The sequence below is a fragment of the Accipiter gentilis genome, chromosome 23, assembly GCF_929443795.1.
Source record: "Accipiter gentilis chromosome 23, bAccGen1.1, whole genome shotgun sequence".
Classification (NCBI taxonomy): Eukaryota; Metazoa; Chordata; class Aves; order Accipitriformes; family Accipitridae; genus Astur; species Astur gentilis.
The window spans coordinates 3266433-3282954 of NC_064902.1; the positions used below are offsets into that span (position 1 = coordinate 3266433).

General features: G+C 35.7%; 1 protein-coding gene across 7 annotated transcripts in view; it reads right to left on the bottom strand.

Moving 5' to 3' along the window:
• ATG7 (autophagy related 7) overlaps nt 1-16522 on the bottom strand; it is a 131575-nt gene that overhangs the window by 100709 nt on the left and 14344 nt on the right. For 6 of the 7 annotated variants that reach the window (XM_049826778.1, XM_049826779.1, XM_049826776.1 and 3 more), the window contains exons 9-16: nt 16394-16515; nt 15230-15320; nt 13201-13345; nt 12324-12482; nt 7736-7930; nt 3609-3812; nt 3242-3357; nt 2418-2493 (exon numbers count right to left, since the gene is read on the bottom strand). In XM_049826778.1, the coding sequence (XP_049682735.1) occupies nt 2418-2493; nt 3242-3357; nt 3609-3812; nt 7736-7930; nt 12324-12482; nt 13201-13345; nt 15230-15320; nt 16394-16515 (1108 nt within the window). The remainder of the gene's footprint in view (nt 1-2417; nt 2494-3241; nt 3358-3608; nt 3813-7735; nt 7931-12323; nt 12483-13200; nt 13346-15229; nt 15321-16393; nt 16516-16522) is intronic. The other variant, XM_049826781.1, reaches the window with a different exon arrangement.

A 16522-nucleotide genomic window follows, 5' to 3' on the forward strand; every position in this document is an offset into this window, starting at 1 on the left:
CAAGACACTTCCTTGAAATAAATTCAGTTCATTTATGACAGACCAAGACTATGAGTGTGCAACATTTATTATCCACAAAGGAATACCTTCTTAATAAAAAGGACTGCTGCATTAATTAATTACTATTTTTCTTTTACACACAAGTGGGCTAACCAAATGAACAAAGAACACCACAAAAAAAAAAAACCCACAGCAGAAAGTAACAGTTAATTCTAGACCCCTAGAGAAAACATTGCACTCACTGAGTTGATTAGATGGATGATTGCTAAGAGAAACCAGCCGTTTGTAAAAGGACTACATGTCACAATATTTGAAAAAAATTGTTTATTTTCATTTTACACCTACTAAAGTTATATTTGTGTTAGAATGTCTAAAAGAGAAGTCATTCATAGTAGTCACTAAATGTAAATGTGAAAACAGATATAGCACTGACAGAAGTCATAATTCGATGAAAAGTTTTCTGATTAATATCCATTTTTGATATGGATCATATCTCAAAGCCTAGCCCAAAACAGAACAATAACACAAGTAAAATCATATAGGGGTATAAAACAAATCAGACAGGATTGACTGGACAGTTAACATTCTCATCATCAGGAAGTATAAGAACTGTGAGATCATTATTTTTCCAGTAGAAACGGTAAACTTTTTAAAGTTTACTGGGAAACAGTGTGAAAAAATATTATTCCTACATAATGTAATATTTCTAGCTTTTGGGTGGGAAACACTTCTTCACTATTCCTTTTTAGATGTTAAGAGAAAGTTCAAATTACAGATCTGTTTTCTAGAGGTCTGGAGCATAGTCACAATTTTGAAACAAAGTCACTGTATATGTATAAAACTCACAAAGATTCAACCATCAAAATTACTTAAGTTATTTTTCAAAACAAACTGACCTAGCACAAGTAAAATCTCTTTCATATTACCAACTCATATGATCACAGGAAACATTCAGATAATTACAGAAAACTATCTGGAAATTATGACATTCATTTTTCAACTAAGAAAGCAAACACTTCTCCAAAGATAAATCAAAAGGGAGTACCTGGATCATCAAATGAACAAGATTTAGATTTGGCTTTTTCTTCCTATTGAGATACGAGAGGTCAAAAAATCTCCCTCAGATATACTGCAGTAGTTGGCATAGGCTGGGTCTGGCTGACAATAGCGTTAGCATTTTAATTACAGATAACCCTATAGGGTAAGGGAGTAACTTCGATATAATAAAGTAACCTGTCAGTCATTGTGAAAGTTACAAACTTATCAGTTATTGCCAAAGTCTGAAACTGTTGAGAACCTTCCAGATGACCAGATTATGAGTGCCAGAGAGGACAAAAGGCTCGTACTGAGGGTATCTGAAAAAGCCAATTAAGAATTGGATATTCCCTACCAATCCTGCAGCTAACAGCATCCACGTGAACAAGCAGAAAAACTTCAGGTGTGTGAGAGAAAGAGAGACTCCTGAGAAAGAACTGGAAAGACTGGATTACTGGAGAGAGAGAACCCAGGGAGAACCTAGGAGAACCCAACTGCATAAAACGACCCATGTGCAAACACTAGTTACTACATAAAATTATAAACAAAATTAGACTAGTCTTACATAGACCAGACCCTGTGATTACCTGGACGTTGCAAAGAAAAGATACTAGTAGCTTTATCTTTTTCTGAATCAAGATTCATTCTTAGCACAAAAAAATTTAATATCAATAGAATCTAAAAATACCACTTGGAAACAAATAAATGATTGATTTATACAATGGAAGGATCCAAACAGTCACTCAGATAGCAACATAAGGAAAGAGACACAGAACACTTAATCCCCAATGATAATATCACAGGGGATACAGGGATTATGGGGATACAATCAGCAGGCAGTTTTTTGAAGGACTGTATCAATATAACAAAAACAAGTCCATCCAGCAGTTTGAAAAACTGTATCCTTAACACATATCTAAGTAGAGTTTGGGTTGAGTAGAAGAATGAAGACTACCGTGTTGCACCAGAAATACACAATTATGCAAATAATTGTGTGTTGGCTGGATTTGATTTTTATTTTCAAACTCGGATTTAAAAATTTCAAGATGCTCATATTGTCAGCTCTGATAGGGAACAGAAAAGTCAGAGGTTGCCTTATTCACATACTGCCTGCTCCAAACAAATTCTCGCTAAGTAGGTAGCAGGAATCGTGTGTCCACAAGTAGGACAGACACAATACCAGGAACACAAATACTTTGCCCTGTGTGATGGATTTTTTTTTTTTTTTTGGATTTTTTTTTTTTTTTTACAAACATGGAGAGTCAGTCCTTCCGGGAATGGAATCAGCATACAGTATGTTCTTGTAAGGAGGCAGTCTGTGATGTTTGCCTTATATCAGTTCCCAGCTTTTAAACAACAGCATTTACTCACAAATTATTTACCTGATGAGGAACAAGTCCAAGAGAAGTAGGCGGCTCATTCATTCTATCGTCACTACTGCTGGCCACAGCATAACCACTGCCAAAAATCCAAGAAGGAAAATTAGAACAAGATGACATACTCAACAGTCAAAATTTCCAGCAAGCTTCAAGACATTTTGTTACAGCTTACAGTTTGGAGTCTGGAAAGGAACATATCCGGAAAGTCTGTTTCATAGTAACTAAGATTCAGCATGGGAATATAAAAACTATTTTTCAGAATCAGTCACAGAGACTTGTAACATACTCATGTCCAATTCCTAATTCACTTTTTCTTTCACAGATTTTAAAAACATGAAACAATCCTAAATTTCAAGTTGCAGAATTTCAGAGTAATTTCTGTATCACCCCACTTAATTTTAACTAAGATTTTGCAATACTTGGCTTATCTTGAAGCCCTGCATATAACATACATACTTATGATAGCTCCTCATTACACTCAAACACTCTCTTGAGCAAAGGACTGCCAAGGTCCACTATCAGGAATACTTTCTTCTTTTGAAATATTCTCAGTACTTTTCTACTTTTAAACTCAGAAAGAGAGAAAACTGCCAATTTCCAAGATAAAAACCTTAAAATCTGATGAATCAGTTCTCTCTTAAACACTGTTAAATTACACTAATACAGTAGATATGACCTATACATTACATTAATTTACAGGCAATATTACACCATACAGAATTGTTCTACTTAATGTCTACTTCCTCTTCCTTCTCCCAAAAGATTATATTAAATAAGTCTTATTTCTCAGAGAACACCTTTTGAACACCAATCCAGAAATGACTCACCCTTCTGGATGTTGTAAAACAGAAACCATTAATTCCACTGCAAGAGCTCCAGCTACCATGGCTAATCCAGGCCGACTGACTGTGCACTGCTGATCCAATGTCCGATCCCTGGTGGACTACAAAAATAGACAAATCTAAAGGAAAGAAAAAAGTAACTCAAAAGTAACTAGCTGCCCTACTACACAAAACATCTTTAGTTCTGTGCAATTAATTTCTTTGATCCTCCAAATAAAAGATGAGCTCTTTCTTAATCCTGTGTACGTCAAGAGAAAACAAATCCCTTTATGAAACACCATTTAAAGGAAATAAAAATTCAAGTCACCACAAAAGAGATATAAAATCCTCATTTGCATAAGGTTCTACTCACATCCCCTGGTGCCACAACATCATTGCAGAAGTAGCAACCCAGTTTATAGCCAGGGATATTTGAAAAGAGTGATGATCCCAAAAGATCAGAAGAACCAGAGGCATTGTTGAAACATGAATCACCAGATTCTTGCTGTTTTGGTTTCTTTAGTCCATGTCTCATAACAACAAATGTGTCAAATCCCAATGCAGCATTGATGACCAACTGTGAACAATAAAGAGAGAACAACAGATTTTAAGGGAGCCAAAAGAAGAGGGAGAAAAAAAGGCCTCAAGTTTTTGTTCACTGTAAATGTCACCCCCCCACACACACATGCTGTAGATGGACAAACAACCTATTAACTGCGTATCTATTGCCCTAGACATAAACAACAGGCTTTCCAATAGGTGCAAAATTCCAGTTGTCAAGCATTTTAAAAAAATCCAATCACCCCCCCCCCAAAAAATTCTGTTTCAGAAATCCACAAACCATTACCTTTTTCTGTGTCTTTCAGGGAAATTTGATACAAATTAATGACTCCCTCTCAACTGTTACACAAACCTATGCAGCCCTGCTGACAAAAAAAAAAAAAAAAAAAAAAAACACCAACCAGGAACTCCAGAAATGTGTTGTGCTAGTTCACATCTGAAGCTAGGTTCACACCAACTAACATTCAATGTCTCACTAAAGTTACTGAAGCTGCTATGCACTGATATGAATTAACACCCATATATCCAAATTTGGCCCAATATTCATACAGTGATTAGTATTGTTATTGGAAAAAACTTATTTTGGTTCCAGCTCAGAATTTATTTTCAAGTTTGCTGCATATTTTGTATATTCACATTCTCCAAGTGCTAAAATATTCCAAGTGACATTTATGTACAACAGTGGCCATCAATAACAAGTTTTCATGTCATTTCAAATTCTTATGTAGTCTTTTCAGTTCCCTGTGGTCTGAAATATAACTCATTAAACACTCCCGTGTGACAAAGCAATGAAACGCAAGTTTATTACCCCAAAAAACTTCTGCTCAGTGAGGAAAGCAATTAATGATTACTTATGGTCTTCATATGCATCTGTTTAGTCACATGGGGAGCACAAGCAGTTGTGGTACACAATTACACCATCATCATTTTCCCCTTTCTCTTCAGTTTGTGACAAGTGCTTGGAGTAATCTGAAGCTATATATATTATGACTGTAATATCATAAAACCAATACTTAAACTAGCATGTTTTACTAAACTTACAGGCAATGATTTAGATATAGCAAAAAGCAAAACCAATTATACAATAATGACTGTAGCCAGTAAAATATAAAAGAAGATATTATACTGCTTCATATGCAGATATTTTAGATAGAAATTCTAATACAGCAGTTTGTCATTTTTCATTCTTATAGCCAGGAATTATCTAAAAGAGGGACTTTGAGGGAAGCTGTCAAGAATTAGCCAACTTAACTAGTAAGCTTGTGATCTTCATCATCATTCTTGGTATTTCAAATAATTTCTGGATATTCACTTTCAACCTTGCACTTTATTCTTTCCTCAGTCCTAAAGTAGAACCATGCTGTTGAATCTGTAGTAGCACAGCCAGGTCTACAGCAAACAATTAAAAGACTGCATCTTCTCACTACATCTACCTGTAAAACCTGAAGATGGTATCCCATTTGCAAAATATGAATAACATGGCACAGCTGGTATTACCAGAAATTAATGATACTGCTAAACACTTCCCACTGCAATAAACTATTTCTCTCTCTTTGGTTTAATGTCCAGCAACTATTTGAATCTAACTGACCCTTAATTAAAAAAAATAATTTAAAAATCATCTGTTTTTGTTAGAGAGACTATGAAAAAGTGTATCTTCTGGCACGTGTTTAAAAAAAAAAAAAAAAAAACTAGCAAAATTTTAAAAGTTCCAGTGCTCAGCAGGAACAGGGAACTAACAGCTGACATAAGGATTTAACATTTGAGTTTTATGTTTGTCTAAGATACTTGTTTTGGGAGGAAAGACTCCAGGAATATCAAAGATCATCAAGGTAACTGAATGATTACGTGGGGAAACCAAGTCTTACTTCTACCCATGTACCCCTTATAGAGAACTTTACGCTCACTATGTTCTTCATTTTCTGTGGGCCTGTTTTGAGACTTTGGAGTCCAAACTGCAGCAGTACTTCAGATTTGCAGTTGTCATACAAATTCACATTTTGAAGTAGAGCTCTTATTAAATATTTATCAACATAAAGTACATTGAAAAGCAGATACCGAGCATTTCACTTTGGACGCCTTGAAATTTCAGTGCTGTGCTTATTCAGTGACAGAGAATTCCATCTCCTTACATCAAAGTGATCTCATGAAAATCAAATAACTGATGCAGTCAGACACACTATACCAGTGAATATCAGAGAGCTGTCACAAAGAAATTACAAAATTTGTCCTCAAAGGATGATTTGAATGCTGTAAGGCAAATATAGTGGGGGACAGCTAGCTAAGCAAACGTGTGGGTAAAAGTTTTGGAAATCATTAAAACAACGCTATCCTGACTGAACCAGATGGGGGGGCACTGCATATGTTGCTTACAACTACCAATCATCATACATACGAAAGAGTAAGCTGGCACTTTCCAGTTTCAATACTCAGCTTTGCAAATTTACTCTTTTTATGTCATTTCTGTGCTGTTTTTAAACAGCTAAAAGATTGCTGAAAGACCACAAGTGCAAACTGCAGAAAAGACAGTAGGATTAAGTAGGAACTGATTAAGTTATCAAGTTACATACACTCAGTTACACCTGAAGTTATACTTCAGTGAAGTCCACACTAAAGGAACACACTGATCTTTTCACTGGCAGTGTAGTTCACTGGCAAAGGGAAGTTCATGTGAGTGACAAAGACATACAAGCCTCTTGCTCAGGATCAGAAATCTATTTAATAAGGAAAGAATGAAAGAAAATAAAATAATTTAAGACCTTGGCTTAAAAAAATGAGAGAACCGTTTGATTTGGAAAAAATCTGCTTGCAAAGCAGGTACAGAGGAAATTTAGCTAAGTTCAGATGAACATAAACTTCAGGAGAAAGGGGAACATAGTTGGAATTTATAAGACAAAACTAGTTTGCAAATACCACAAATCTGCATTCTCTCTCCTTTCTACTGCCCAGTGTTTTTGGAAATAAATATAAACACAAACAAAAGAAACCACAAACAACTAACAACTATTAGGAAACTAGAGTTGTCATAGCTGAAAAATCACAGAAGTGAGGAAATACAAAAATCAAAGATCACATAACAACATTGACTCAGCTGTGTCACATGTATGTTTTCTTTTACTCTCATGTTAAGTTCATGACTTAACGAATTGCTATGGACATCATTACATTTATGCCACAAAATACACAGGATGTGCCCTGTGGTTAAGCTGACATGTTAAAAGCTTAATACTTGCATTTTCTGATTTTGTGCTATTTTAACTGAGCAAACATGAAACTGCATAATTCTTAAATAAATTATCAAGATTATTTGAGACTGTTTTACTAAAGTCTACATCATGATAGCAAGGGAAGTAAGTGTTCAGGATAATGAGGAAAAACCCAAAGTTAACTCTTAACCAAAAAAATGTTGGCATACTTTAAGTTCAGAATTCAATTTCTAATTTTTCACTTTTGAGATATATTTTGAAAACGTGGTTTCAGATAAATTTCTACAATTGACATCCCCTATCAGTCAATCATTACTGTAATGTCTTTAGTCCTCCTTATTATGATACTCTTATTATGAAATTATTTCTTAGTATTACTATGAAATATGTACCCTTGGAGAGGCTCAAAAAATACTGATCAGACAACACCCTAAGCAACATGCTGTAAGTTGGCCCTATTTTGAACAGGGAGTTGGACCAGATCACCTCCAGAGGTCTTTTTCAATCTATATCATTCTGTGGTACAAGTTTCTATGCCCTCTTTCCGACATTCTTTTTTTGTCTTACACAGAATCTTTGAGGCTACAGAAAAAAAGAAAAAATTTCTGCACAACTACAAAAGATTGGTCAAATATTTCAATTTCCCATAAAGTTCTTTTAGGTATACATAGCTGGCTGATATGCAAGAGCTGAACTACAGTGACAAGGATATCAGCAAGGTATGGTACAATACCTTCCTCTTGCTGGCTGCAATGACAGCAGGAAGCCATCGACTCTCTCTAGTGTCCATTAGTAGGAAAACAACATCATGAGCATCAATCAGCTCTTCAAGTTTAGCGACATCCTTCCGAGCCTGTGCCATTGTTACTTCAGAAAAATTCACTGGGTGGCCTGGCATAGGGATGCTCATGTTATAGCCTTCTGAACTCTAGATGGAGACAGACAGAAAACAAGATATTAAAAAGATAACCTTGTGACTGAATAGAATTATTCTAAAGTTCAATACAAAACTGTAGAGTACAAATTCAATTACTGTTTGGCAGAATGGCAAGTTTATTCTTTACATCTCTCTGTATATCAGTGCTGTGCACTAAAGCACAGTGTTAAAGTTTCTGAGGGAATAGCAGTCTCAGCTGCTATATTTATTCAGAACAGAGCAGCTCAATGCAAACTCACTAGTTTGGGTCATGAAAGCAGACCAACCACATTCAGGCGGCTCAGTACCTGAACTGAGAGACTGGGCTTGTTACAGTCTCTCAGAAGGTCTTATTAGGTCTGGCAAATCACTGAAAGAAGATAGCTGAACTGCTCCTAATCCCAGAAGTTACAAACATCACTACAAAAGCAAGCAGGCAGATTTTACATATGATTATGATCATGCTGTTAAACTTATAGAAAACCTTTGTCCTGGATTATCTTTGCAGCTACTTCACACACAATGTTAATAGGATGTCATCTATTCTGATATTGAATATTGATTCAATTACAGTAAGGCAGATATGAAGTATCACACATTCTCCTGTTATAAATTCTTTATGAGAAGAACAATAATCTCAAACGATTTTCATGTAATTCGACCAGCCATATGTGAACTTGATATAGAAGAAAATCACTTCTGAGACTTGTTACTCCAGTGCGTGGATGTCTAGAGGCTTGCACTATGCAGATGTTGAAAGAGCTTGCTCCTATTGCAGAAACATATGCCTCTTCCAGCTCCATATTTGGGCAAGGCATATTGAGCAGAAAATGGCTGAAGAGCCAAATAAGCACATACACAATACATATACAATGCAAACAATTAACTCACTCATTTGGAAATATGTTAACACAATCTGTCAGCCATCTGCTCTAAGAGAATAATGGAGCCTTCATATATGTTACAGAAGCATAGGCCTTGCCAAAGTCTCATGCTTGTCACTGTGCTGTAAGCAACTAACAATTTAAAAGCCAAAATTTAAAAGCTAGATGAACCAAACATAAAATTACATGAAAAGAAAGGAAAGGAAGGTTGGTGGAATGTGCTTTTGTATAGGCCAATTGCACGGACAACTCATAAATCCAGGTGAGCCAAATAACCAAAATGGTGAAGCATAAATTCTAAACATCATGAATCCTTGAAGACAGAAAGAAATAGACACATACAGCAGCTTGGGGAAATGAATTTGGATAATACCTGGATTAACCATACCAAAGGATGCACCTTTCCCTCCCGCACCCTTCTTCCCCCCACCTCCCACCTCCAAGGGGAAAAAATGTAGAGTCCACAGTGATCTAGTATACTGTTAACAGTAACTGTTTCTCAGTGAAGACAGCTCTGCATCACCAGCACAGACATTGGATAATTACTGGAGAAGGTTTTACCTGCATTGTCATTATCTCCTCCAAAAAGCTGTGGCAGGAACACAAAACTTAATCCATGCTGTATATGAGTAATGTATTTATGCATAACTCATCAAAAGCCCCTGTACTGCATACAAGTGCTGATTTATCAGATAAGCATAACTGACCCTGTCGGTGACTTAGGAGGTCGATTTTTGTTCAAAAAAACAAAATAAGTAAACAAGTAAAGTTGAACACTAGCTGCACAGAAATATGGTAACAAGGTTTGTAAAATACTAAAATCTTACCAGAATTCAGAAAAAAACTCTGTCCAGTGACTGTAGCTGTAGGAATACATACAAGTCTAGCAGTTTCAATAGCTTCAATTTTATTTGAATAACTGTCCCTTGAAAAAAACCACACCAGTCACTAGCAAAAGTGACCGACGTACACTTTTGCAGGCAAACGCTGGCAAAAAGAGCTAAAAAGGTACTTTGTAATGGCACATGCATATTATTTTAAGGAGGAGTAAATGCACATATATTCCCAAACAGAGATCTTGTTCATTCCACAGAATTGCAAAATCTCAAGGAGTCTCTACATGACAAGAAGAATTTTGCTTGACTGTTCACAAAAAGGCTTAGATTTTGAAGACTGGAACCTTCATACTAAGAAAAGATTTAAAATGCCTCCAAATTATCCAAAACAAAATAATATTTAGTTACTATCTGATAAAGTATAGAATCATGTACTTACTAAAAAAAGGGACTGTATGTTGACATGTGCAAAATCATAAAAGATAATGCACTTTTCAACACTTTCATGTGACAGCTGACCAAAGCTGTGCTTGAGGGTCCAGTGCTTTTGCTTTGTTGTCTTTTTTTTAAAGCAAACAGACATCAAAATATTGCAATTTGTGGTGCTACCATAACCTTCTCTCTCTATTTTATTCTCATTTCTATTAATTGCATTTTTTGTTAAACCATGGCTCTGATCACTTAGAAGTTATCTGTGCAAAATATATTAAACCTGACCAGAAGTGTGCCATGGGTAAGTACACAGAAAATTAAGAAATGTGATTCTGCCATCATTAAATTGTTCTATTGGAAATACCTACATAAAGTGGCCCCCCATGCAGTATAGTACAAAGGATGATAAAATACTGAATACACTGGAGTTGCATGCCTGAATACTTCAGAAAATGATTGTGTAAAAGAGTCAGTAAAGTTAAATTCCACAGCAGCTATATGAATGCCACATAATCAGTGGCATTTTAAATACAGAATTGCATAGTAAGTGTATATAACTCATACTTACTACACTAAGTGGTTGAGATACTGTTTGCCAGCTGAGCTCTGGTAAACACAGCTACCAATTCTAAGACAGTCTCGATTCCAAAACAAAAACTATAAACAGTTGAATGACTTCTATCACGTGCCAAATGAGTATAAAAAAAAATTTTGTTCATGACAGAGCAAGCTGACAGCATGTCTATTCTGAAATTATAGGCCATATCAATTCTTCCCCCAAATTAAGACTGAAACCGAGAACTGCAAATATTTGTAAGGGTTTCTTCAAATTTACTTTTTTTCAGCATTGAAAATGAGGTGTGTTTGAGCATATGCACTGAATAATGTTCATATGATGCTGTCCTGGTTTCAGCTGGGACAGAGTTAATTGTCTTCCTAGTAGCTGGTACAGTGCTGTGTTTTGAATTCAGTAGGAGAAGAATGTTGATAACACACTGATGTTTTCAGTTGTTGCTAAGTAGTGTTTAGACTAAAGTCAAGGATTTTTCAGTTTCTCATGCCCAGCCAGCGAGAAAGCTGGAGGGGCACAAGAAGTTAGCACAGGACACGGCCAGGGCACCTGACCCAAACTGGCCAACGGTGTATTCCATACCATGTGACTTCACATCTAGTATAGGAACCAGGGGGAGTGGGGGCGGGGGGATCACTGCTTGGGCACTAACTGGGCATTGATCAGCGGGTGGCAAGCAATTGCATTGTGCTTCAGTTATATATTCCAATCCTTTTATTATTCCTGTTGTCATTGTATGAGTGTTATCATTATCATTATTAGTTTATTCCTTTCTGTTCTATTAAACTGTTCTTATCTCAACCCACGAGTTTTACTTCTTTTCCCAATTTTCACCCCCATCCCACTGGGTGGAGGCGGAGTGAGCGAGCGGCTACGTGGTGCTTGGTTGCTGGCTGGGGTTAAACCATGACAGATGCACATCTCTGGAGTCAAAGAGGATAAACGCTGCCATTGGTGGGTCTCTCATCATAAAGCTTCTACACCAACATAAAAATTCATTCTTGTCTTTTGTTCCCTTTCAACTACTTCATTTTGATATTAAGTTATTACCACGAGGCTCCCCAAAAGAGGAGTACTTTAGTCAAGTACCAACTTGACTAAGGCCAACACTGATACCTTTTCCAGGCTTCTACGAACTACTTCCCTTTTTTGGAAGTTAAAAATTAAGTTATTTTCCTCCAATGTAGAAAATCAACTTAAATAAGATTGGAAGTTTTGGGTGTGAAACATAATAGGAAATCTCAACAATACATTTATTAATGCATTTAAGACCTTCTGCTCCCATAATAAACAACTAATGTGTCTAAACTCACATTTAAGAGCAGAGTGGGAAAACACAGTCTTAAAAGCAGCCATTACTGAAAGTTCCTTAGGACGTACTAGACAGGAAAAAATTTTACTTCACCTTCAGTGATCTACATGATGATTCAGATGACCCTTAAATATATTTCATTATTACAAATATTTATTGTCTCAATAAAGTTTAACAGGTACAGAGCATTTGAAGTAAAATGCTTATAGATTTCTCAGTAACCAACATAACACCTGTGTAATATTTTCCCCACTCATAATAATGCTTAATTAATGATAATGCTAATTAATGCTAGAACCTGGACTGGATACTTAAAGTCGCTGCTTCTCTTCCAAGCAACATATTAACACATTTTAAATACTGATCTTACCACTCCTGGAAAGATTTTCTGTAGCCTGTCTGCTGCTGCAAGTGCCTTTGGCTTCCCCCCACTAAGACAGTCTTCAAACTCATACAGTGGCTGTCGTACTGGGTTGGAGTAAGAGATCTTTGCATTGTCCACAAATGTAATCTTCCTGACTCCCCAACCCTAAACAAGAAAATAATTTGAATAATGATAAGTACAATGGGCTTAGCCATATACTTTTGAGTAATGTCAGAAACTCAAAAGGAGTTTTGTCCAGTTTTTCTAGAAAGATCAAGCTACAAAAGCTTTTGAAGCTATTCACAGAAACAACCTTGTACTTGCACTGAAATAAGAGAACAGAAAATTTGGTCTGTCCAGATATATCATTTAACAGTAATCCCTCACAGCCCTACTGAATTCAGTGGCATGTGGTAAACATCCCTGAAAGCAAATATCAGCACAGTTACTTACTTCAAGTGCTTCACTGTGAATTTGATCTTATTAGCTCGTTAGTTTGTTCCAGAATTTCTTGTTCAATCTTTTTCTATGTAAATTAAAAAAAAAAATTACTGTGAATTTGATCTTATTAGCTCATTAGTTTGTTCCAGAATTTCTTGTTCAATCCTTTTCTATGTAAATTAAAAAAAAATAATTACTATTCTGCTAAGGTTCTCTTACTACCTACTATTCTACTACTAGCAGAACTTCAAGCTGTTTCCATTGGTTAGAGATCTTCCCTCTTCCCTGCAATTTATAATATCAAGTAATATGTATTATGTGTACTTTAATACAGAGGAATACAACTTTTCTCTTATGTGCCATGGCAGCCACTGGGAAAAAAAAAATCATGTAGAATTTACAAGGAACAGCAGATATTTTTTAAGGTTAACTCAGGACTTACCATCAAAGTCCTTGCAACACTACAACCCAGTGTACCAGCTCCTAGCAGCAGACACTTGGCAGACACAATTTTTTCCAAATCAAGAGTAGGCACCAACCGCCAGCACATCAATTTCAAATTAAGATCCACTGATGATTCTGCTAACCTATAACATGAAATAAACAGCAACACTCTTCTCAATGTTGTGTTTCTCCAACAAAGCAATTATTTTTTATTTCAACTGAAGAAGTTAAATTTTTTTTTAAAGGAGAAAGAGTTCAACAATACAACATATAGGTAATATAAAAAACAAAATCCCCCGAGCATACGTCCACCTGATAACAAGGTGCATGGCAAGGAGATCGCAAAAAAACTTTTTTTATGCTGCTTGTTCACTTGTGACCCATGTAGTATGTTCTTCTAACCATAAATTTTTAACCATTCTGCCAGACACACAGGAAAAACATGCAAACAGAAGATGCCAAACGTTATTCTATATAAATACACACACAATTCCTGATATTAAATTTCCTTGTAACCTCCTCTTGTAACCAATGTGTTGGCTGAACACTGCTAATTAAAATTCTTATAAAAGATGAGACTTCACTGCTAAAAACCAGAAGAGTAAATCACTACTGGAACAAGAGTAGAAAGATAGCTAGTAAAGTGGAAGTTTAAAAAAAATAGTTTGCAGACATTTTACAAGATAGTTATTAACCACGAAATTTTGCTGGGAAAGCGTTCTCTTTCAAAAACTAGGATATATAGAAAAGTTGTCAGCTAGCCACTCTGGACTTGCTGTAAAAAAAAAATCTGCTAAAGCCACATACTTCCTTAGGAATTGGAACAAGTCTCTAAGGGCTTCTGAAAAAGGCAACAATCCAAAATTAAAATTTTAGTAACAAAATTGATGCAAGCTTGAAAATAGAAAGTGTCTCAGCCAAGATTCCTGTTAAGTGATAAGACACAGACCATTTATTCATAAACTTTTGTTTCTTTTTCAAATTCACTGGTTTCCTGTATCCAGTTACATCTGTCCTTAATATGAAATACTACACTTGCCCCCCAAAGAACGTGGTCAATTCTTTGTGGAAGTTTTAAATGAAAACGAGGTAGGGAATCCATGCTCTATCTAGTGTCAGATTTTTGTATTCATCACAACACAGGGTGTTAAAACTGTCATCAAGTCAGGTCATCACAGTTCTCAGATTCCTGACAGTTTCATTCTCTTATACATCATAAACATAACTTTTGCAGTATCCAGTAACTTATTTGTTCAACAAGGATTTAAGATCACAATTGCCAAGGTTGGCATGTTACCAACAGTCTCTGTGGGAATTAACAGAAGTGAGCATGCATACAAGTAAAGAAGGTCAAGTTATATTTACTTAAAGAATTAAGAGCCCTCAGATGAACCTTCTCTAATGTCTATGAACATACTGTGAATCGCTACAGTTGCAAGTCAAAAATGGCTTAGCTTGATAGGTAAAATATGTTAACCTAAGTCATTAGATCAACACACTCTTACAGTGTTTCAAAATCAAGAACACACATGTAGTCAGTGAAAGCAGATGAGCCAACAGGCTAACTAGACTGTTTTCAATCTATTGCCCGTATATTATGGGAAGAAAGATAAAAATTAATAAGGTGATGTTTCCTGAGCTCTTTCCTGTTACACCCTAACAGTTCCAAAAGGTTGAACTTTTCCCTGTGCTTATTTTCATCGTATTTAACAATCTGCACGTTATAGAATTCAGTGAAAACCACAGGCCTGTAACACTATGACCTACATTCCACTCAGTTTTAAATAGAATGCATAAGAAATTCTAAGTTAGAGTCAAAAACTGCAAACATTTCTGCTGCATGCGGTGCACTTTGCTCTGTTAAGGTCCTTATCTGCAATAGGACTGTCCAAACAATACACAGTATATGTGTTACCGTATATTCTTACCTAACAGAGACAGATAGTCCTTGCATTTCACATTTCAACTTGTTACAGCTTAAGCCCAAGTACAGAAATACATAGAAATTTAAAAGATAATAAACAAACCTTTTTGGATCCATGCATTCACTGAGATTCACCATCCTTGGACCCATGCCTCCCTTTTGGTTTTTCTCCCATCCAACAGCTTTTGGACAATCTGTTTGACACATTAAAAAAAAAGGAAGAAAGAAGGAAAGTAAGACTGAAAGCCTTAATATCACAGGATAGAAAAAAGAAATCTTGTTGGATTTAACCTTGTTGGAGAAAACCAAACAAATTCTAAACCTGTAAGTAAATAATCTGTATCTTAACAACCTAGTATATATTGCTATACAAATTTTGCTGGTTTACATCAGCTGAAAGCACTGCTTCTTGGAGAAATGGTTTACTCTCAAGTTGTTATGTGCTGCTTTTGCCTGTCCAGCTTGCTTCAAACCTAGGACAGAGATGGCATCATTCCTCATCAAGCCTCCGGATCTTTAATGTCAAACAGACTGCTATGTTCAGAACTCAATAAACTCATAATTCAGAACTCAGTAAATTTTGCCAGGTTCAATCATCTCTTCATGTTGCCTAGACCCCATCTGTAAATTCAGTAGATAATTATATATTCTAATTATATAATAATCAAACAATCCACAGCAATAATCCATAAAGCATTCAGAACTTCTTGGATGAGGTTGAGAAATTTTGTGATACTGTCCTGTACAGAGAAATCAAGCCTGAGATTATGTTCTAACATTACAAATTTATCGCTTTAAAATACATCTCACTATAGGTAGTGTAGAAATTGAAGAAAAAATTCCACTCTGTTGCAGGCTTCTACCATTTTAGAAATGTAGAGAAAGCTTGCATCACATAAATTCACTACCATATGCATTTTTTCTAGTTGAGGGACTGCATCCAAATTTAACAAGAAAAAAAAGACTAATTGCTAATTGCCTGGATTTTGTATTTCATATGACACCAGGTGGACTCCTCCTCTTTTTTAAATCAGAAACACAATTTAAGGAGGGAAAAATTAAAAGAGAATATGCTCTCTTCTTTCTTTTTTGAAGAAGGAACCATTTCCTTTATAGACGTTTAACTGAAATTCAAATAATTTTAAATCCATTTGAAATAACTTAGCATAAGCAATGATTTAGTAGTATTAATTTATTTTTTCCATCTTCACAGTGATTGAGGTGGGAGAAAAAAAATGGAAAAGAACTTTTTTTTTAAATTGATTACCTGGGCCAAGGGCTCTCTCTGGAAGTTTTATTTCAAAGATAATGCTGTGTGTTATGTCTCTCACCCCTTGCATGGTCCTATCTCTGAAGCAGAGCACTTCAACTGACTGGAGAAGGCTGCCCCTGCCAT